Source organism: Somniosus microcephalus, chromosome 2 (genome assembly GCF_052327205.1).
Source record: "Somniosus microcephalus isolate GS21.2 chromosome 2, FLI_Smic_1.0, whole genome shotgun sequence".
Taxonomy (NCBI): domain Eukaryota; kingdom Metazoa; phylum Chordata; class Chondrichthyes; order Squaliformes; family Somniosidae; genus Somniosus; species Somniosus microcephalus.
This window is the reverse complement of record NC_140988.1, coordinates 110460528-110482869: the sequence shown is the minus strand read 5'-3', so window position 1 is coordinate 110482869 and position 22342 is coordinate 110460528. Positions and strand designations below refer to the sequence as shown.

General features: G+C 47.5%; 1 protein-coding gene across 6 annotated transcripts in view; it reads right to left on the bottom strand.

The window, feature by feature from the left end:
* ablim2 (actin binding LIM protein family, member 2) overlaps positions 1-22342 on the bottom strand; it is a 647794-nt gene that overhangs the window by 251807 nt on the left and 373645 nt on the right. For all 6 annotated transcript variants that reach the window (XM_085961823.1, XM_085961814.1, XM_085961859.1 and 3 more), the window contains exons 10-12: positions 21044-21190; positions 17972-18004; positions 6187-6304 (exon numbers count right to left, since the gene is read on the bottom strand). In XM_085961823.1, coding sequence (XP_085817949.1) covers positions 6187-6304; positions 17972-18004; positions 21044-21190 — 298 coding nt within the window. The remainder of the gene's footprint in view (positions 1-6186; positions 6305-17971; positions 18005-21043; positions 21191-22342) is intronic.

Genomic DNA, 22342 nt, shown 5'->3' with positions numbered 1-22342 from the left:
GAGAGAGAAAGAGAGAGAGCAGAAGCCAGAGAACTGTTTATGCATGCCAGCCGTCTGTCCAATCTGGTCCGATATCAGCTGCTTGTCACGGTCGTATGTTTTTGCTGTATTACTAGTGTGTTATATTCCGTTCTAAACTCTGATTAAACACAATGGCCTAGAAATTCAGTATAGCCACTTTTGGGGCGGTAAAGTCGGGCGGCCGCTAAAGTTTGCGCCCGGCGCAAAGTCGTGCCCTCTTCGCCGATATTCAGTCGCATCGCCCCAAGAGGTTGCTGCTGCGCTAAAACAGGCAATGCACGACTATCCGGCGGTGCTGAGCGATACCCCCGAGGCCGGGCGCAGCGCAGGTGCGGCGAGTTGTTGATTGACGGCAGACACTCTGGCGCCGGTCAGCTCTTAAAGGGGGAGGGTGGATTTGTTTGCCTGCCACGCCCTGCACACTGCAGCCCTCAACCTAGGCCTGACCACTTCTGCTTCATCTGTGCAACGCCCAGGGCTATGGAGAAGGCCAGGGAGAGAGCGCAGCACTTCAGCGACGGTGACCTGAGGATGCTGGTTGGCGGAGTGGAGCGCAGGCGCCATGTTCTGTTCCCAGAAGGTGGCAAGAGGCCACTGCCCAGCGCCTACCAGAAAGCCTGGAGGGAGGTCTCAAACAGGGTGTCTTCCAACAGCGTAGTTGCCAGGACTCCTGTGCAATGCCGGAAGAAGTTCAACGACCTCACTCGGGTTGTCAGGGTGAGTACCCTTTCCAGTGTCCTCCTCATCCCTGCATGGGGACCTCACTTTATGGGCAAAGGGACCTCAAAGCCCTAATGGCCAGGCCTCATCCAGCAGCTATGGGACTGTCATGAAAATCACTTGCACATTCAGCACTTTACACACTGTTCAAGCTATTCGACCATGGGAGGCAGTGCAGACAAGATCAGGGCTTCACACTGTTCAAGCTATTCGACCATGGGAGGCAGTGCAGACAAGATCAGGGCTTCACACTGTACTTAGAGGCCGTCCTTTCTCTTGCAGGCCAAGGTGGCGCACAACCGGCGCAAACGAATTGACACCGGGGGAGGCCGTCCTGACGTCAAAGAGCTCTCCGACCTCGACCAGCGTGTGGAGCGCATTATGGCAGGCCGGCTGATTGGACCCGTCGCCAGTGGAGATGTCGACCCTGTTCTGGGCACCAATGGTAAGGGCATCACCTTTTTGACTTCGCTCGTTCCACTTGGGCCTCAGATCAGCATTCTTTGCCACTGTCCGACCAATGCAGTGAATGGCACCACTCATGCCTCCCTCGCTGCTGCCCTGTCCTCACTCTAAAGCTACTCTTGTGCCTTCCTGCTTTCAGATGGTGAATCGCCAGGTGAGGAGGCGGGCCCTCAAGCTGCCACTGTCAGCGCTTCGGAATACGAGGAGGAGGAAGAGGAAGCCGGCCCATCAGTGCCACCCTCAGCCGCGCCAGCCCATGGTGATGTAGGGGACACGTCTACCCTGGAGGGGAGCCGGGGGGAAGGGTCGGAGGAGAGTGAAGCTCCGGGGCCCAGCGGCCTGCAGCAACGCGGGAGGGGTGGGGAAGCTCGGCGGACTTCTCCCCAGAGGGTGAGTGCAGCCTCCAGTCCTGCGACGGTCAGCGCAGAGGAGGTGCGGCTCCTGGAGGAAATGGCCATCCAGGCTGAGCGCAGGCACAATGAGCTCATGGCTGCAGTGGCAAGGATGCCTGACTCCATTGAGTCTTTGTCAAGGAGTGTGCAGCAATTTGGAGCAGCACAGGCCAGGAGTCTACAGGACTTCGCGGCAGCACAGGCGGCGTCGAGCCAAGTGCTCAGTCGTGCTGTCCATTCACTGGCTGTTGTCATGCGGACACAGACCAGGGCCACACGGGCACTAACTGCTGCCACCCTCGCTGGATCAGCCAGGCATCGCCAGGGCACTCGCCGCGCAGCAGCAGCCCAGCAGTCTGTTCTTCAGCTGTTTGCTGCGCATGCTGCAGTGCTGGCCCGTGCGCGTGCCAATGTCTCAGGCGACCAGCGAGCACCTGCGATCTGCCAGGTTGGCACCATTCCTGCAGCCGACACTGCCACTCCGCCATTGCAGCTGCCACGAGCCGCTGGACAGGCTGCTGCCGCCAAGCCAGAGTTGGAGCAGTCAGCAGCCGGCCCCTCCAGGGCCAGAGCTGGTGCAGGCCGACCCCCAAGGGCATCTGCTGTCTCGCCATCTGCCCCTCAGCAGCCGTCCCCCAGCCTTGCTGCAGCCACTGGGCTCCCATTGAGGAGGAGCTGCAGGGCGGGCAGGGGCCAGGCAAGGATGCGCAAGGCATCGCCCTCGCAGGGCAAAAAGTAGAGGTATGCACAAGTGCCTGGTGCTTGTTGTAAGGCCGAGACTGGTGCAGTTGTGTTTGTGTAAGGCCGAGACTGGTGTCTTTCTTTCTTTTTGTAAGGCCAAGACTGGTGTCTTTCTTTCTTTTTGTAAGGCCGAGACTGGTAGTTTTGTGTTTTTGGAGGGGGCTTCTCCACATGAGGATGTAATGTGGGAAGGGCAGAGGTTTGCAATAAATTATTGTTGTTAAATTGCAGTGTGCATGGTTTTTTTGTTAAGTCCTGGTTGCCCTGCTCGGCTGAGGGCTTGTGGAGCGGCTACATTCATCTGCTGACATTGGCACAAGCCATTCCCTGAGAGGGGGCCTAGAAGTGACGTTCAATAAGCCGGCGACGGGCGGCCCTTGCACTTTCTGCCTCCCTCCTGTGCTGGTCCTCCTCCTCCTCCTCCTCCTGAGGTGGTCCTCCAATCTCTGGTGGCAGTGCCTGAGTCCTGCGGATAGCCAGGTTGTGCAGCATGCAGCAAACGACCACGAAATGGGAGACGCGCTCCGGCGAATACTGTAGGGCTCCACCGGAACAATCCAAACAGCGGAACCGTTGCTTCAGGACGCCGATTGTTTGTTCGATGATGTTCCTGGTCGCTTGATGGCTCTCATTGTATCCCTCTTCAGCAGGGGTGCTGGGCGCACGGAGCGGGGTCATCAGCCATGTACACAAAGGATAGCCTTTGTCCCCGATAAGCCATCCTCGTGGGTGAGGCTGGGCCTGAAACATGTCTGCCACAGAAGTCTGTCGCAGGATGAAGGCATCGTGGCTGCTGCCTGGAAAGCGGGCATTGACAGCTAGGATGAGCTGCCTGTGGTCACACACCAGCTGGACATTCAGCGAATGGTAGCCCTTCCGGTTGCGGTAATCCTCGGCATTCTCCAGAGGTGCCCGCAAAGCCACATGCGTGCAGTCAATGGCGCCCTGCACCATGGGGAAGCCCGCGAATGCTGCAAAGCCCATTGCACGCTGTTGCTGCTTGGCAAGGGCCATGGAGAAGGAGATGAACTGACGTCTCCTTTTGAAAAGGGCATTGGTCACCTGGCGGATGCAGCAATGCACGGCGAACTGGGAGATGTTGGCAATGTCCCCAGTAGTGGATTGGAAGGAGCCGGTGGCATAGAAGTTGAGAGCCACCGTCACCTTCACTGCCACCGACAGAGACGTCCTGCTCCTCAGCTGTGGCTGCAGATCACCGCCAAGCAGCTGGCAGATCTCTGTGACCACCTCCCTTCTGAATCGCAGCCTCCGAACACACTGTTCGTCAGACATGTTGAGATAGGAGAACTGCTGGCGGTATACCCTGGGTGGGTAAGGCCTCCTTTCCCGACGCCTGTTGCCCCCTCTCCGTCTAGCCAGGGCTGCCACTCTCTCACGGCGTCTGTGAGCCCTTTGGATGTAATTGAGAAAGCCAGCGTTTACACCCATTGCAGCCCCCATAATATGCTGGCAAACAATGATATGTCAATGAAGGCAAAGAGAAGTGGAAAGCTATGGCCTGAAGCCACAAGTACCTGTCCGAGTGTTGTGCCAAAGCAGAAAGCTCTCTACCTTGGTCTCTCTCCAAAGATCAGTTTCTCAAGAAGGAGTGCTGCGAAATGGCAGCCTTTTATAGTGCAGGAGGAGTGCCCTTTAATTTGCGCCCCCCCGCGCCCCGCATCGACTGAGCACCGTTCCACTCTAACAGTCGCTAGGGGCGCCAGGCGCACAATGGGGCGTCGTGACTGAAGTTCCGGTTGGGGGCGCACAAAGGGCATTGCACGAGGAAATGACGTCATGATCTGCGCGCGTAGCTGAGCGCGCGCAAAGACTTTGCGCCGCCGCTAAATCTCTAGTGAAGTTGGGGCGAGGCGCAGATTGCGCTGCGCCCGGCCGCTAGCCGCCTAGCGCCTGACATCTACTCCTCCTAAGACGCTAACGGCTGGCGCAACCAACTGAATTTCTAGGCCAATATACCCACCATATTGGTTTGCACTTGATCCTGTTTACCAGAGATATGTGAATCTCTACACCACCTAACTTCCCTTTCTGGCCCCCATCTTATCTGCAATGTTCCCGTTAAGTTTCATGGCCGTGCGGCTGTGCAGTTATCTGGAGCAGCCAGTGCACCAACTTTTAAATAGAAAAAAAACGCATGCGTGGGAATTTGAATGGGCCGTGCAGCCCGTTGAAGAGGCTGTGCACACAAAAAATTTAAAGGGAACATTGGTTAGCTGATATTGTTAACGGCTCCTTCTCCTCTGGCAGTGTCCCCCTCCCTTTCAAATCTTCCATCATCACCCCACTTCTCAAAAAACCCACCCTTGATCCCACTGTCCTTGCAAGCTACCGCTCCATCTCCAACCTCCCTTCCCTCTCCAAAGTCCTTGAACGTGTTGCCACCTCCAAAATTCGTGCCCGTCTTTCCCGCAACTCCATATTTGAATCTCTCCAATTAGGTTTCCGGACATGTCCCTTATCAAAGTCACAAATGCCATCCCATGTGAATGTGACCATCGTGCACTATCTTCTTCTCATCCTTCTCTACCTGTCTGCAGCCTTTGACATGGTTGACCACATTATCCTCTTTTAACACCTCTCCTGCATTATCCAGCTGGGTGGGACTGCCCTTGCCTGTTTCCATCCTTATCTATCCAGTCGTAGTCAGAATCACCTGCAATGGCTTATCTTCCCGCTCCTCTGAAGTCCCCCAAGAATCTATCCTTGGCCTCCTCCTATTTCATATCTGCATACTACTCCTCGGCAACATCATCTGAAAACACAATGTCAGGTTCCACATGTATGCTGATGACACCCAGCTCTACCTCACCACCACCACTGTCAACCCCTCCACTGTCTCTAAATTGTCTGACATCCAGCACTGGATGAGCAGAAATTTTCTCCAATTAAATAATGGGAAGATCCAAGCCATTGTCTTTGGCCCCAGCCAAAAGCTCAGTTCCCTAGCTACCGATTCCATGCCCCTCCCTGGCCACTGTCTCAGGCTGAGTCAGACTATGCGTAACCTCACAGTCCTATTTGGCCTTGAACTTGAGCTTCCGATGCCATATCCTCTCCATCACCAAGACTGCCAACATCCATTTGCATAATATCGCCTGTCTCTGCCCCTGCCTACCCCGTCTGCTGCTGAAACCTTCATCCTTGCCTTTGTTACCTCCAGTCCAGTCTTGACTATTCCAATGCTCTTCTGGCTGGCCTTCCAGCTATCACCCTCCATAAGCTTGAGCTAACCGAACACCCGCACCAAGACCCATTCTTCCATCACCCCTGCGCTCGCTGACCTACACTGGTTCCCAGTCCACAAACGCCTTGATTTTAAAATTCTCATCCTTGTGTTCAAATCCTTCATAGCCTCACCCCTCCCAATGTCTATAACCTTCTCCAGTCCTACAACTCTTAGAGAACTCTGCGTTCCTCCAATTCTGGCTTCTTATGCATCCCGACTTCCTTCACCCCACCTTTGGTGGCCATGCCTTCAGTTGTCTAGGCCCTAAGCTCTGGAATTCACTCCCTAAACTTCTCCGCCTCTCCACCTCTTTTGGTCACCTGTTCTAATATCTCCTTCTTTGGCTCGGTGTCAGTTTTTATCTGATTACGCTCCTGTGAAGTATCTTGGGACGTTTTACTATGTTAAAGCCACTATATAAATGCAAGTTCTTGTTGCTGTAATATTATTACTATCCTGGTAGACTGTGAAATGGCCCACTAAAAATGTGATCAAATTACTCACAGTTCTCAAAATATTTCAAGTAGAAAGCGTGTTGCACTTTTTTGTTTTTGCCTTTCCACAATAGTTAGGAGGCACTATAATAAGGGTAGTTATTACCTGGTCTATGGAAATGTTGGGGTGAGCGGGACCACGTTGGGGTGTAACGCCCATAACCAAGAGGCCCAAAGGATCCAGGACTGGAGGCTCTGCGCTGTCTGGGTCCTTCCTGTTCATCCTGCAATGTAAAAGAAAACAGAGGATTCCATAGTCATGTGCTGTTTAGCAGGTATCAGTATCTTGGTCACTGGATCACAGCAATCGGTGACTACAACATTCGTTTTGCTTAGGGCTGTTCAACTCTATTTACGTAGTTTTAATGCACCTCTGAGGAGCAAGGCAAAGATTTACCCTCACCATTTGCTGCAGTGGTCATAGCAAAATTAAATCAGTCAATTTTATCTCAGAGTGTGCTGGATTCATTTCCTAGTCAGCTGTGGCTCAGTGGTAGCACTTTCGCCTCTGGGTCAGAAGGTTCTTAGTTCAAGCCCCGTTCCAGAGACTTGAGCATGTAATCTAGGCTGACACTCCAGTGCAGTGCTGAGGCACACAGCTCATAGAGTGGAGAATGACAATGCTGAGGAATGGAGCATGTGGGAACTTTGACTTTTTAATACCATGCAGACCAATTGTGTTTAGATCAAGTAACCGCTAACACTTGCTGATCTCAATTCAGATGGCAGTTTTCTGGATGTATTTATCAAACAGACCAGTTACACTATACAGATTATTTGATACAATGTGATTTTAGCACTGCATCAACGGGAACTGTGTAATGAAACTTGCAAAGTCACCAAAAGTGCACTTGCAATAAAGATGCAAGACCACCTCTAAGGTGTGGTATTGTATGTTTTTGGTTTTGTGTACCTTGCAATATAACTAATTAATTAATGATTATTGTAGCAACTCTATTGCTACATTTTTTTTATAGATTCTTTGAAATTTAGATAAACTTTTTTTAAGACTAAAGTTTGCAAGTTTCTTCATGGTGTCCTATGAAAATAAGGATATTCTATGCTTTGGGCTTTATAGTTTTTTGCAGCATGTAAGATTATTTTTATATACAACATATATTAATAAAAATCAAATGACAAAAATGAGTTTTCATTCCCCAATGTCTGGGATTTATACTGACAGAAATCAAAGTTGCTATCACAACCATTAAACTACTGTGCATGTGCAGTTTTTTTTGTGTTACTACTGGTGCTGTGGAATCCATCGTCCAATGTAAACCGGAAGCCAATACTGTATATAACACTGCTTTTGAAATGATTCTTTACAATCTAAACTGCCCATCAGGTAAATTGGCTTTATTTAATCAGCTTAGGATGCCATCACATCTGCCTGTACTCATTGTAGCCATCACGGAGTGAACACACGTAAGGCTGCTGGACCTGATAGCATCCCTGGACGGGTACTCAAGGAATGTGCTGATCAGCTGGCTGATGTCTTCACCGCCATCTTCAATCTGCCATTGGCCCAGGCAGTAGTCCCTACATGCTTCAAGACCGCTGCCATTATTCCTGTGCCAAAGCAAACGGCTGTGACGTGTCTGAACGACTATCGAACTGTCGCACTCACACCCATCATAATGAAGTGTTTCGAGAGACTGGTCCTGGCTCACATCAAAGCCAGTGTTCCCGCCTCTCTTGACCAACACCAGTTTGCCTATCGTGCAAACAGATCAACGGAGGATGCAATCACAACTGCTCTACACTCTGCACTGAATCACTTAGACGGTAAAGAGACCTACATCAGAATGCTGCTCATAGACTACAGCTCAGCATTCAACACTATCGTCCCCAACAAGCTGGCCACCAAACTCCACACTCTTGGCCTGAACACTTCCCTCTGCAACTGGACCCTGGACATCCTAACAAACAGACCCCAGTCTGTCAAATTAGGTAACCACACCCTCCCCCCCCTGACCCTGAACACGGGGGCCCCACAAGGATGTGTGCTGAGCCCCCTCCTCTACTCCCTCTTCACCCACGAGTGTGTGGCTGTTCATGGTTCCAACACCATCATCAAGTTTGCGGATGATACCACGGTGGTAGGCCAGATCACCAACAACGATGAGTCAGCCTACAGGGAGGAGGTCCAGCATCTCGTGAAGTGGTGCGCCGATAACAACCTGGCCCTTAACATCAAGAAAACCAAGGAAATCATTGTGGACTTCAGGAAGTCTAAAGGCGGAAGTCACACCCCCATCCACATCCATGGGGCTGTGGTGGAAAGGGTGGACAGCTTTAAGTTCCTCGGAGTCCACATCACGGAAGACCTCTCCTGGTCCCTCAATACCTCCTCTCTGGTGAAGAAGGCCCAGCAGCGCCTATATTTCCTAAGGAGGCTGAAGGGATGTAACCTGTCACCCCTGATCCTCTCTAACTTTTACCGCTGCACAATAGAGAGCATCCTGACGAACTGTATCACAGTATGGTATGGCAGCTGTAGCTCCTATGACTGGAAAGCCCTGCAGCGGGTAGTCAAAACTGCCCAACGCATTACCGGCACCCGGCTACCGACCATAGAGCACATATACCAGAAACGCTGTTTATGGAGGTCACTGACCATCATCAAAGACCCTACCCACCCCAGCCACAGTCTGTTCGCCCCCCTGCCATCTGGGAGACGCTACAGATGCATTAGCACCCGAACGACCAGATTTAGGAACAGCTTCTTTCCCAGGGCTGTCATCCTACTGAACTCCACAAATAAACTCTAAAGCCTGCACATCTGCCAATGCACTTTATTATGTTTATGTTAATGTATTACAAGCCAAATGAATGTTGAATGTTTAAATGTCTTAATCTAAATGTACACTCTCGGGAGCCGCAAGCCTACATTTCGTTGTACTGCACTTGTGCACTAACAATGACAATAAAGTTGATTATTATTATTATTATTATTACATTAAATTCGGCTAGCAGTTTAAATGGGCAATTTCACAAAACTGCCATTTAATATATATTTTTAAATCTTCCTCTTGTTTTGAAACAAGAAATCTATTGACTGTATTGATGTTGAATCTTGTTGCCACTGACAGCATTCATTATCTTCCTTGAATTAACCCAGTAACTATTTATACACATCCAGTAGCAACTGTTTGATCAGCTGTAAATATTTAGCACAATTTTGTTTTCAAGTTCTGTATAATATTAAGAAAATACAAATCCAATAAATGTAGATAGCATTTTGTCAAGTCTGTCATAAGCTTCTCAAAGTGCTTCACTTACAGTGAATTTGAAGTGCACTGATAATTATGTAGGCAAGATTCACTAATGGAACAAATATAAATATATTGTGAAATGTATGATGCAAACATGTATGCCACAGTATACTGTAGGGAGTCTAAGTAACATGTCTACATTATTACAAGTTGTCTGTGATAATTTTAGCAAACTTACATGCTACAATAAATCTCTGCAAATCATACCAAAAACTGAGAATACTAAGGTTTTATTGATATACCTTTCCAATTCGCAGGGTCAAAGTTTGGCATCTAAACTAAAATCTGAATGAAAGTGTTGTAACAGTATTTGCATTACAGTATTATACAGGAAACTTTCGTTTAACCGGAGGTTAAATGTCCGGAAAGCTTTATCCACCGGCAAAATTCAGGAGTCGGTTCAGATAGGTTTTTTTACTTCTCGTTGCTTTTTTTTCCAGTCGTGGCTCTGCAAGGTCTAGCTGAAGCTGTTGCTTAGCTACAGAGACGCTTGCAAGCTGCGGCCGACTGTTTTGAAGCTGTTGCTAAGCAACAGGGTTTGTTGCTAGATATGGAGCTCAGAAGCTCTGTATGTTTTAACATTAGCGCTGGTTTCTACAGCAGTTTTGATGGGACGGCAACAGCTCGGTCCCGTCAGTGCCGGATACCAGAAAGTTTCCTGTACTTTGAATGGGTCGATAACATTAACTATCTAGTGTATGTTGTGGGTAGTTAATGAGAAATCTAAATCTTTAGTACATAGTGGCCCAGAAATTCGGGTCTCCACAGGTGAGTACGCACGGGGTACTCACCCGTAGGCCCAACGGAAGTGCCAGTTTCGTGCATCCCATTAAGAAAGGGAAGATAGATTATGAAAGTAAATTAGCAAAAAATATAAAAACAGATAGTAAGAGTTTTTATAGTTATATAAAAAGAAAAAGGGTGGCTAAAGTAAATGTTGGTCCCTTAGAGGATGAGACCGGGAAATTAATGGTGGGAAATATGGAGATGGCAAAAACACTGAATGAATATTTTGTATCAGTCTTTACAGTAGAGGACACCAAGAATATCCCAACACTGGACAAGCAGGGGGCTATAGGGGGGGAGGAGATAAACACGATCAAAATCACTAAGGAAGTGGTACTCGGTAAAATAATGGGACTCAAGGCGGATAAATCGCCTGGACCTGATGGCTTACATCCTAGGGTCTTGAGGGAAGTGGCGGTAGGGATTGTGCATGCATTGGTAATAATCTTCCAAAACTCCCTGGACACAGCAAAGGTCCCGGCAGACTGGAAAACTGCTAATGTAACACCCTTATTTAAAAAGGGCAGTAGACAGAAGGCTGGAAACTATAGACCGATTAGCCTAACATCTGTGGTAGGTAAAATTTTGGAGTCCATTATTAAGGAGACAGTAACAGGACATTTGGATAATCATAATTTAATAAGACAAAGTCAGCATGGTTTTATGAAGGGGAAGTCATGTTTGACAAATTTGCTGGAGTTCTTTGAGGAAGTAACATATAGGGTGGATAAAGGTGAACCAGTGGACATAGTGTATTTAGACTTCCAAAAGGCATTTGACAAGGTGCCACACAAAAGATTATTGCTTAAGATAAAAAATCACGGGATTGGGGGTAATATTCTGGCATGGATAGAGGATTGGCTATCTAACAGAAGGCAGAGAGTTGGGATAAATGGTTCATTCTCAGACTGGCAATCATTAACCAGTGGTGTTCCGCAGGGGTCAGTGCTGGGTCCCCAACTCTTTACAATCTATATTAACGATTTGGAGGAGGGGACCGAGTGTAACATATCAAAGTTTGCAGATGATACTAGGATGGGAGGGAAAGTAGTGAGTGAGGAGGACATAAAAAACCTGCAATGGGACATAGACAGGCTAAGTAAGTGGGCAGAGATTTGGCAGATGGAATACAATACTGGAAAGTGTGAGGTTATGCACTTTGGCAGGAAAAATCGTAGAGCAAGTTATTATCTTAATGGCAAGAAACTGGAAAGTACTGAAGTACAAAGGGATCTGGGGGTCCTGGTGCACGAAACTCAAAAGGTTAGTATGCAGGTGCAGCAAGTGATTAAGAAGGCCAATGGAATGTTGGCTTTCATTGCTAGGGGGATAGAATATAAAAATAGGGAGGTATTGCTTCAGTTGTACAAAGTATTGGTGAGACCGCACCTGGAATACTGCATACAGTTTTGGTGTCTATACTTAAGAAAAGACATACTTGCACTCGAGTCAGTACAAAGAAGGTTCACTCGGTTAATCCCGGGGATGAGGGGATGGACATATGAGGAGAGGTTGAGTAGATTGGGACTCTACTCATTGGAGTTCAGAAGAATGAGAGGCGATCTTATTGAAACATATAAGATTGTGAAGGGGTTGGATCGGGTGGATGCGGGGAGGATGTTCCCGATGATGGGTGAAACTAGAACTAGGGGGCATAGTCTTAGAATAAGGGGCTGCTCTTTCAAAACTGAGATGAGGAGGAACTACTTCACTCAGAGGGTGGTAGGTCCATGGAATATGCTGCCCCAAAAAGCTGTCGAAGCTACATCATTACATAAATTTAAAACAGAAATAGACAGTTTCCTAGAAGAAAAGGGAATTAAGGGTTACGGGGAGCGGGCAGGAATTTGGACATGAGTCTAGGTTCGGATCGGTCATGGCCCTGTGGGTAGCGGAGCGGGCCCAGGGGCCATGTAGCCTGATCCTGCTCCTGTTTCGTGTGTCTAATTCTGTTAGATTCAGGAGATAGTCCTGTCATAGTGGATTGGCGGTTAGGATCAGATCAGCCATGATCTTATTGAATGGCGGAGCAGGCTCGAGGGGCCAATTGGCCTACTCCTGCTCCTATTTCTTATGTTCTTATATTCGAATAAGTACTGAAACCTCACAGCTGCTTTCTTGCCTAATAGTGTGAAAGGCTTTTGCTCACAGTATTTGTGCAGAGAGGTTACTTTCACTACTTTACAATTACTTTCACTACTTTACAGGTTACTTTCACTACTTTGGAGGTTTGTACGTCTGATCTCCACTTTATAGCTGTGATCTATCCGGTCAGCATGGGTGCTGCTTATGCTGTTTTACTTTGGACCTCCAATGAGGACCAAGATGACCAGCAGCATCAACAACACCAGCAGCATGAAGAACACTAGCAGCAGGTGCACCAGCAGTGGCAGCAGCACCAGCAGGAGCAGCAACAGCCTGTTCCTCACAGACCTGCCGCTCCACAGGAGGGGAGGAGCAGAGGTGCAGCTCACAGGAGGCGATACCCGCAACACAGGATGAGCTTCCTGGACATGTCGGAACATCACTGTCTCATGAGGCTCAGGGTCTCACGTCAGGTGGGGACAGGCATTTGCAGCTTGCTGGCACAAGACCTGCTGCCTAGTGGATCTGGTGGCCAAGTTTTATCAGTGGCTATCAAAGTCACCACCACCCTCAACTTTTTTGCCTCTGGCTCTTTCTAGGGCTCTGCTGGAGACATTTGTAGGATTGGTGGCCACAAATGCTAAGACAGGTGACTGATGGGTTGTTTGCCAGGGCCAGCAATTATGTCAACTTTGCCAGCGATGATGCCAATCAGAATGAACAGGGACTCGGGTTTGCAGCTCTGGTTGGCTTCCCACAGGTGCAGGGCATCTTCGACTGCATGCATGTGGCAATGAAGGTACCCTCAGATCACCCAGGAGTATTCATCAACCACAAGGACTTCCACTCCATCAATGTGCAGCTGGTTTGCAACCACAAAAAGATGTTTATGCAGGTGTGCGCAAGATTCCCAGGCAGCTGCCATGATGCTTTCGTCCTGCACCAGTCCACTCTCCATGATCTCTTCGCACTGCGAAGTGAACTTACCAGCTGGCTGCTTGGAGGCAAGGGATACCTACTTAAAACGTGGCTGATGGAACCCAACCAATGAGGCCCAGGAGCGTTACAATGAAAGTCATATGACAGCCAGATGTGTCATTGAGTAAGCAATCAGCATGCTGAAGATGCGCTTCAGGTGCCTCGACAAATCTGGAGGCGCCCTTCAATACGCACCAGCCAGCATCTCCAGAATGGTCGTGGTGTGCTGTGCTCTGCACAACATTGCACAGCAGCAAGGTTTAGACCTTCAGGAGGAACAAAGCGCAGAGTATAGAGCCTCTTCAGAGGAGGAGGAATGTGACGCGGACAATACACCAGCAGGGGCCCTCATTATTGCGAGTTCTGTTTGGTTCCACCAGTGCATCCATCTGGCAGCCACATGCAATATCCACTCTCCCCCGCCACCACCCAGGCCTCCCCTGACACCCCACATTCCCCCAACACAAAGCAATGCTGCAAACAACCAAGCATCCCTTTCACAGCCCCCCAATTGCTCGGTGTTAATTCTTATCTTACCATTCATCACAAGTGAAAAGGCCACTTGCCAGGCAGCAGCCAAAAATGGGCAACACAGAAAAATGGTGTTTATAAATAATATTTGTGTCTCAAAAATGAAACAGAAACTTAACATTCTAACATTGTGTAACACACCTACGTGCATACCCTTGTGCAACTACAAATCTTGACTCTTCCTTTTCCTAGCACTTGTACCTGATGCAACCCCTATGGCTTCAGCAGAGGTAGAGGCAGGCTGCTCAGATCCCTGCTCTGACTGCTGAGATGCTTTTGGCCAACGTCCTCTGGGTTTTGGAGCCCCGCCAAAGACTGCTTCACTTGCGCCTGTGCATGGGCAGACTCGGACATCGGGACACGAGGCAGCACGTCTGGTACTGACTATGGGGTGGAGCAATGGGTGAGAAGTGGAAGCGCTTTGAGCCGAGTCCCCACTTCCCTGTCTCCTTTCGCCATCATCCCTCTCATGGTCCAGCCGCACTTCCCTGCTAACAATGAGCTGGAGAACACTTTGCTGCAGATCAGTTGGGCGATGAACGTCCAAGGCTCAGGTATTATTCATTCTACTTAAGGTGGCATTCATAGTGTGCAAGCCATTGGTGAGGGCCTGCATGCATTCGTGTGATTGCCGCGTTTGATGCTCCATGCAGGTGGCCACTCTTTCCATGGATGAAGACATCATCACAAATGTCTGCGACATCATGCCACTCATGCTTGAGACGGACTCCTCCAATCTCTCTGCAAGCATGCACAGTACAGCTGGAAAGCCTGCCAGTGAATCGCACATTTTTTGCTGCTGTTCAATAAGTATCCTCTTCGCCGACGGCCCCCAGGGTACAACATCTGCGTCCAGCTGGGCAGAGTTTGGAGCGTCCTACGGCCTCCGAAGCGGACTCTCCACTGCTGTTCCAGTCTCCAACATCTGCTCTTGCTCACTTGTGAAGTGTGAGTCACCAGGTGAAAACGCAACTAACTTCCTTACCGGTCCCACCGAAGTGTGAGTATCTGAGTTGGTGCATGGTCTGCATGAGTCCTATGTCGGTGCATCCTCAGAGTGAGTGACCTCCTCTGAGAAGGAGTCGTCATCCTCCTGCACCACCTCCTGTGGGACACTTGAAGGCCCTGTTGGAGATTAAAGACATGGGGCTGGATTTTAAGGAGGAAGGCGGGTTGGGGGTGGGGGAGCTATGAGGCGGTCGGGAAACCTAGGAGGCCGGGTTTCTCACAGGCCCTGCCAATTTTTAACGGCAGGACCTGATTTGCCTGCAAAGCCTTGGTTTCCCACCCGTAGCCAGCCAGATGGAGAGGCTATCTGGTGGCGGGTAGGCCTGTGGCACTAGGTCGCACAGAGAAGGGAGGGAGGGACCGGGTGGGGGCCGGTGGTGGTTGGGGGGGCAGGGTGTCAATGAAAGTTCAGGGACATCATAGGACCCAGTTGGGCGGGGAAAGGTGGTGTGGGGAGAAGATCAGGGACATCGTGAGACCGGGAGTCGGTGGGGGGGCGAGAGATCGGGGACATCGTGCATCGTGGGACCCAGGGTGGGGTGGGGGTGGGAGATCACTTTAGGGCCGGCCTCAGGGCGATCGTGGGGGTGCCGGGAAGAACATTTGGGGCCGGCCACCAGAGGTTCGTGGTCGGCCTCAGGATGATTGTTGGGAGTGGGGGGGCTTTGGGAAGGCGATCGGAGGCGGTCTCCGATCACGCGGGTCTGCGTTAGGTAGGGACCCTGGATCCAGGAGGTAGGTGTAAAGGCATGTACCTCCTGGATGCAGCAGTCCTCGCCTTGCTGTAACTGCCAGGTTTTACGAAGTGTGTAAAACCTGACCAGATGCAGTTAAAAACAAAATGGAGGTTAAAAAAGACTCCAGCCTCATTGACGTCCTTAAATTGACGTCCCGCCTCCTGGCAGCGGGTTGGCTGTCTGCCCCCATCCTGCTTCCCGTCCCACCTCCGTTAAAACCGGAAGTGGGCGGGTTCATCTCGGGAATCCGATTTTTAACAATTTAACTACCCCCACGCTCCAAACCCACCTTTTTTTTAGGTTAAAATTCCCTCCCATGAATTAGAACTGTCATGGTAAGAGTGTTTTAAGTAATCATTATGCACATGATCATATTTCACTCGCTGCTGACATCAAGTCAACATAAGTGTTGTATGTCCTGTGGCCGTGTGATATTTAATTCTGTCACCAGGTAGCTGGAAGGCTCCCATCTCCAATGGCCAAGCACGCCGAGGCTCCGCTGTTGTCCAGCGCCTCCTTCTCTGCAGCTGTCAGTTGTGAGATTGATGGAGGGCCACCTCCGGTTCTCTGCCTCTCCCTGGTGTTCTGTGCTCTCTTCTCCTGTCAGGAGGAAAGAAGAGACCTATTATTGACAGTAATGGAATATGCTGAACAGATGGATGGACAGCATTTGTTGAGGGTGACTGTGAGGGAGAGGTATAACATTGCATAAAAATGAGGGCACGTGTGGATGGACAAACGGGGATGTGAGGAAGTGCACAGACAGAGAGAGACGGGTGCATTGCAAGGTGAGTTGGTGTGAGGAGTGATGTGCTGGAGTAGGCTTGAGAAGGCAGAGTCAGGGGGTTGGCTTGATACGTACATCAGGATGTAGTTGAATATGTCACTGTACTCACCTTTCCTGTCCTGCTTAGGTCATTAAACAGCTTTCGACACTGAATCCAGGAGTGCGACACTCCTGCTGCTCACCTCATGAGCACCTGCAGCCACACCTTCTTGGTTTCACTGGCAGGCTTCTTCCCTGCATCAGTAGGGAAGAGTATTTCCCTACGGGCCCTTACAGCCCCCAGCAGCACATTTAGGGAAGTGTCACTAAAACGAGGCACAGCCTTGGAATGTTGGGACTCCATTCTGACAGTTCCTTCTTTTGTTTTCCCACCGCTAGGATCCATCAACTGTCATCTTTGCAGTTTAAATACTGGAGTTGAAATCAACTCATACAGGTTGTCATCACGCCCGCTCAACCTAATTGGTCAGGAATTCTGGAAGTCAGATGTAGACCGCCCCTCCCCCCAACCTCTCCCGCCCCGCTCCCAGCGCAAAAATTCCCCACATAGACTCTAATTGGTTGTTTTCTATTTTAATTTTTCTCAAGTAAATTATGCCAAAACATTTTCCTTATTTTCAAATTTCACCCCAATGACATTCCAGAATCTGATTTATAACTGCCATGACAGTTTCTCACCCACCCCCACTACAAGCCCTGAAAATAAAATTTATCACTTAACATAAAAATTCACAAATGAAAAAAAAAAATCACAAAACATGGACTTACCCTATAAATCATGCTCTAACAACTCCCCCCTCTGCAATAGAACAGGCTTCCTGCCACACACTCTCATTCATACAAACCACAAGGAAATCTGGTGTGAGCACTGGAAAATGTAACACTGGTGAAGTTGCTTTTCTAAGGTTGGGACTGAATGGGAAAGCTTCCCTTTGCATCTATCCCTTAGTATACCTGATCAATGAGTGCTTCATTTTGACACTGGAGCTCCAAAAATTAGCGTTAAATGCCAAGGTGCCCTCGACTCGGATCTCCGCCACTGGCCCCATCAAAGTTTGTGGGGTCGGGGGAAGGTCCCTTCATTTCCCTACCATTAGTGGGTGCCTGTGCCACCAGGGGTGCAGGAAAGATAGAAATTCTGGCTGTAGATTGCTGGACTAGAGGGGGTGCTACCACCCCGCCCCCATAGGATCATGTGGGTGCCCCCTTACAAAGGGAGCTGCTTTAAAAAATGTATTTAAAATTTGTGCACAAATCTTCAGGGATCCATGCCTTGATCGTGACTTGAACACCCAGCTAGTTCCCACATCCACTTATGAGTTGGCCAGTACACAAGGCATACCTCTGCTGGCCATACGCCAGGGGCAAATAAAGGTCTAGGGTGAGAGGACTCCAACATTTGGAATCCCTGTTCCCCCCAATCCTAGCACCTCCTTACGTTGATGAGCATGTTTGGGACAGATGTAGCTCTGTTCTAAAAGGAAACTTTGGGAGTAGGTCAGAACTCAGTGTATCCAAGTCCCAGCCTAGTTTCCAACTGTTCTGGAGTCTTCCTGCTAAAGCTACAGCAGGAGTAAAGCAGAAAGAATGTGTATTTTATAACCTGGGTGTCTGAAATGGGAGCATGTTTCATTTCCCAGCACTAATAGTTCTCATTTTTATGAGCACAAAAAATGGCATAGAAAGGAGGAATCTAATAATTACCTCAGTTGGTGTTGGGTACAGCAGCCGAGGTGACTGGAAATAGAAAGGAAGAAATACATTTTATTAACTCTTAGAAACTATTGCTAGATTTAAGGTAAACACACACATTATCTGCAGGAATGCAGTACTGTACCAGCGGTATACAGATGAAATAATACAACAGCTTGCTTTTTGCCAGATCCAAAACAATTGTGATGAAACAATTTGTATTGAAATAGAACAAAGAATTGATCTTGCGCAAACTGCTCTCTGTCTTAAAACGAAAGGTAATCAATAAAAAAAGGAACCTGGTCTAAGGAAAGAAAGATGAATGACTAAACTAAGTTCTGTACAATTTGAAAGGAATACCCCAAGACAATGGTCTCAAGCTTGAGTATTCAAATGCTCTGTATTTTAAAAATATATACATATTTATTTCCAAGTTAAAACTGCTCATCAATTTACCATGGTATAAGGACTCTGAATCAGGCCATGATGTTCTCAATGTTTTCAAGGATAACCCAGATGGATCAAATGGTCTCCCTCATCTGTACATATCTTTATGATCTTTGTAGGCTGGTTGCAGAAATATTATGTTCCATCACCTAGTTTCAGCTTCCAGCTGTCCCCACTACTTACTGCTTTAATTAGTAGCATAGGGTGGTGGGAGCTAACATCAGTTGATGAACATCATGGACCCGATATTAACGGGGAGGTGGGAGAGGGAGCGTGGTTACGGGGGAAACCTGGAAATCCCAGGAATGCGGAGATCCTGCTGAATTTAGCGGCAGGACCTCATTATCACTTTTTTTATTCTGTTTCTTGCCCGGCAGCCAACCAGATTAACAGGCTGGCCAGCTGCCGGGCGGGAAAGCCAACGGTAGAAGGGCGCAGCCAGGGACCATTGGGAATGGTCCACGGCAACTGGGGGAGCCCGGGGGTTGGTGGGGTGGTGACCGGGAGAGAACATAAGAAATAGGAGCAGGAGTAGGCTATTTGGCCCCTCGAGCCTGCTCCGCCATTTAATGGGATCATGGCTGATCTGATCTTGGGCTCAGTTCCACTTCCCTGCCCGAAGAGGGGGTTCAAACTGGCAATCAAGAAGGAGGAGGAACTGGGAGGGATCGTGCGTTTGGGGGGGCAGAAGATTTGCTTCAGGAGCTGCAGCGAGCACCCCTGTTCCTCATGGCTCAAAAGCAGTGCTATAAAAAGCACTTACCTGCTTGATCCGTCTGCTCCTGTCTCCATTTAGCTGCCGGGTTTCCCGAGCCCTGGGAAACCCAACCGACCAGCGTTCAATTTAAATCAGCCACCCAACTGCATTGAGGAAGCCTAATTTAAATATTATGAGGTGTCCTGCCTCTCGAGAGCAGGACACAGGCACAGAACGCAACCCACCGCTGCAAAAATGGTAGCAGGCACATACACGGCGGGTTGGGGTTGCGTTACTTAATTTTTGACTTCCCCCGACCCTCTCCTGCCCGTCATGGTGTGGCGGTGGGGGGGGGGGGGGGGCGGGGGGGTTAAAATTCACCCATATATCTATGTCCGAGCCTCAGAAATGCCATGAACTTCAAGCTGGATTGTGTGTTGCAAATGAAAATGTTCTTCACAGAAAACAGTAGACACTGAAAAAAAGCAAACTTTACAGTTTTCAATATTTTAAAGATATGAAGAGTTGTTTGGTATTAATAGGTGGGATTCTAAAAGTGTCACCAGACTCGTCATATTGTGTAAGATATCCTATATAAATTTAGGAAAAAGGCTACCAGAGTTCCCATAGTTGTCCGATATTCAATGAAAAAAAACCTAAAATAATAATTAAAAGAGCGCATGATTTATTTGTATATACATAGTGTGCAAAAGTTGTTGGCCACTGTGCTCATAAGCAAAATTCAAGTTTCTGTATATCTGTACATCGTACTATATTTTACATGATTGTATTGTTAGCTCTGCATTAATAAGTATTGTAGGCATATCAGATACTATATATGCAGTAATTGGACAGATGTCTATGCTTAATTTTGCATTCCATTTATTACAAAAATACCTTTGATCATTACTTATTTGTAGTAGAAATACTTTCTCTTACAGTTAAAGAATTCCTGTTTTGACAAAAGTCCATTTTTTAAATTGTTATATTGATAGAGAAAAAGAATGGCCCACTATTTACAGATAAATCTCACTATAAATAAATCTTATCACACAAAAATATAGCTACATTTTGAGGCCATGGTGAAAGCAAGTATATGAGTTTTGTAGGTACTGAAGTCCTGCCCTGATTTAAGCTGATATGCCTTTCCAACTAGTCAAGGAATGGCTTCCTAGAACTTGCAGCCAGTGTGGAAATATGAAAAGTAGCTTCAAATCTAACTGTTTGCTTATGCAATATTTACACAAATAGCAAACAGCATCTCATCCACATACAAGGAGGACAATTTGTACCATGTGGAATGATGAGCTAAAAGAGTAATAATTCAAAAGGTACATAATACAGAACTAATTTTAGGTAATTAGCACTTGGGTAGAACAAAGAGACACTTTGGCCTGGATTTTTCTCTGGACAAGCAGTGAAAAGGAATGCAGTGGTAAATTTAGTTACCTAACGTGTGGCCTACTTTACACTGTTGCTGGTAACTTTCAGAGCAAAATATTCAATTCATCACTGGTCAGTGTTCGGGCAGAAATATAACCAACATACAAAGCAGGGGCCAGGTTGCAATAAGTAAGGTTCATCATGCCAATCCCCACAGAATTCATTTTAACATGGTGCCTAGATTCTTTTGAAGAAAAGAGAAACTGGTACTTTAAAAAAAGTTAACAGACTTGAGGTGAATTCGTCCTTACCTCCATTGATATATTTATATTTTAAAAACTCATGAGACAAACAGATATCTTTGCTGTCCCCTATTACTTCATTTAGCCCTTTCTGTGGTAAATCATCTTCAAACCACTTTATCTACTGGTAAGCATTATCGTGAATTATTCTCCAAAATAAGTGACACCAAGCTGTCCAGTATAAAAATCCAGACCTCATCTTTTAAATAATATTCAAATTCAAGAACTTTTGAGGACGGCTGAGTTGTTCAGTACCTCCCCCATGCTATGCCTGTCAATAGTGGAGTAATTGATATACGGTGTATAGGAGATCATGTCAGGACGATCAATATTGTAAATGGCCTTAACTTTGGGCAGAGCGGCCAAATCCTTGTAGTCAAGAATCTCATCATTTAGCTTGGCCTAAGAGAGGAAGAACAAAAGAAGGATGCAAGAGATAATGAGCAAGGAACAAAGAAAACAGAAGAACAAAAGTAGACAGATAACTATTTCAAATATTAGAGCTCTGCTGTCCCCTTCAGGAAAGTTTAGTGTATATTTCAAAAGAAAAACTCATTGAAATGAATGGCCAAGAGTCATTTGGGTATATATCACAAACATAATTTCATACTTGACTATACAAATCACAGCCGGGAATTTCCTTGGAGCTGCCACTCCCATAAATTTGCTGGAAGTGTGGCGGAAGCTTTGTTTATGCATATAAACAGGATTTCACCGCATTTCTGGTGAAGTTATAGCGGCAGAGTGGGAACAGCTCCGAGGAAATTCGCAGCATGTGTCTCTATAGTTAATATACCCATTGAAAATTAAATATTGCAACATAGTTACAGAGTTCCATTCATTATAAAGGAGGAACACATCCAGTATAGACAAAGCAAAATTGTATTTTTGAGCTCCTTTTGAATTTTATACTAAGCTCCCAGCATCTAAAATGGTGCCAGGAGTTGTGGATGTCACTCAAATGATGACATCATGGTGTTATGTATTTTTAAGACCAGATTTTTCTGTTATTTAGCAAAGTATCAGAGCAATTTCACCATTTACTGGAATTTTTAAATTACAGACGTACACAAGGAAACATTCTGGGGTAGAATTTCTGCAGGGGCTCCCTTATCTCCCACCGGAACTTTGCTTGTTTATGCCACTTCTACAAGGTTCCAGTGGACAATCGGGAGAACCCCGGTGGAAATTAATGGCGATTGTGTATTACTTACAGTTTTAAACAAACCCTTTGCCCTAAAATTACAGGAATGCTAATGTATGCTTAATGGATTTATCTGAAATTCTTCTACTTTAGCAAAGGCATTGACTCATTTAAAATAAATGGGTTAACACTACCGTTAAAATATCTGGAAGACAGATTAAAGCTAAAGGTGTTAAGCTTTGTATACTAGTATCACATAGTGTAATTTCAGGGCTGATGGGGGAAAAATTCGGTTGCGCCCCCTTCGGGGCACTAACTTTGCCGGGGCGCTACTTTTAGTTAAATGAATTGTTTTACTGAAGGTATAGTATCTTTTCACATGGCTAGTAATTAAGTTCAGTTTGCAACTG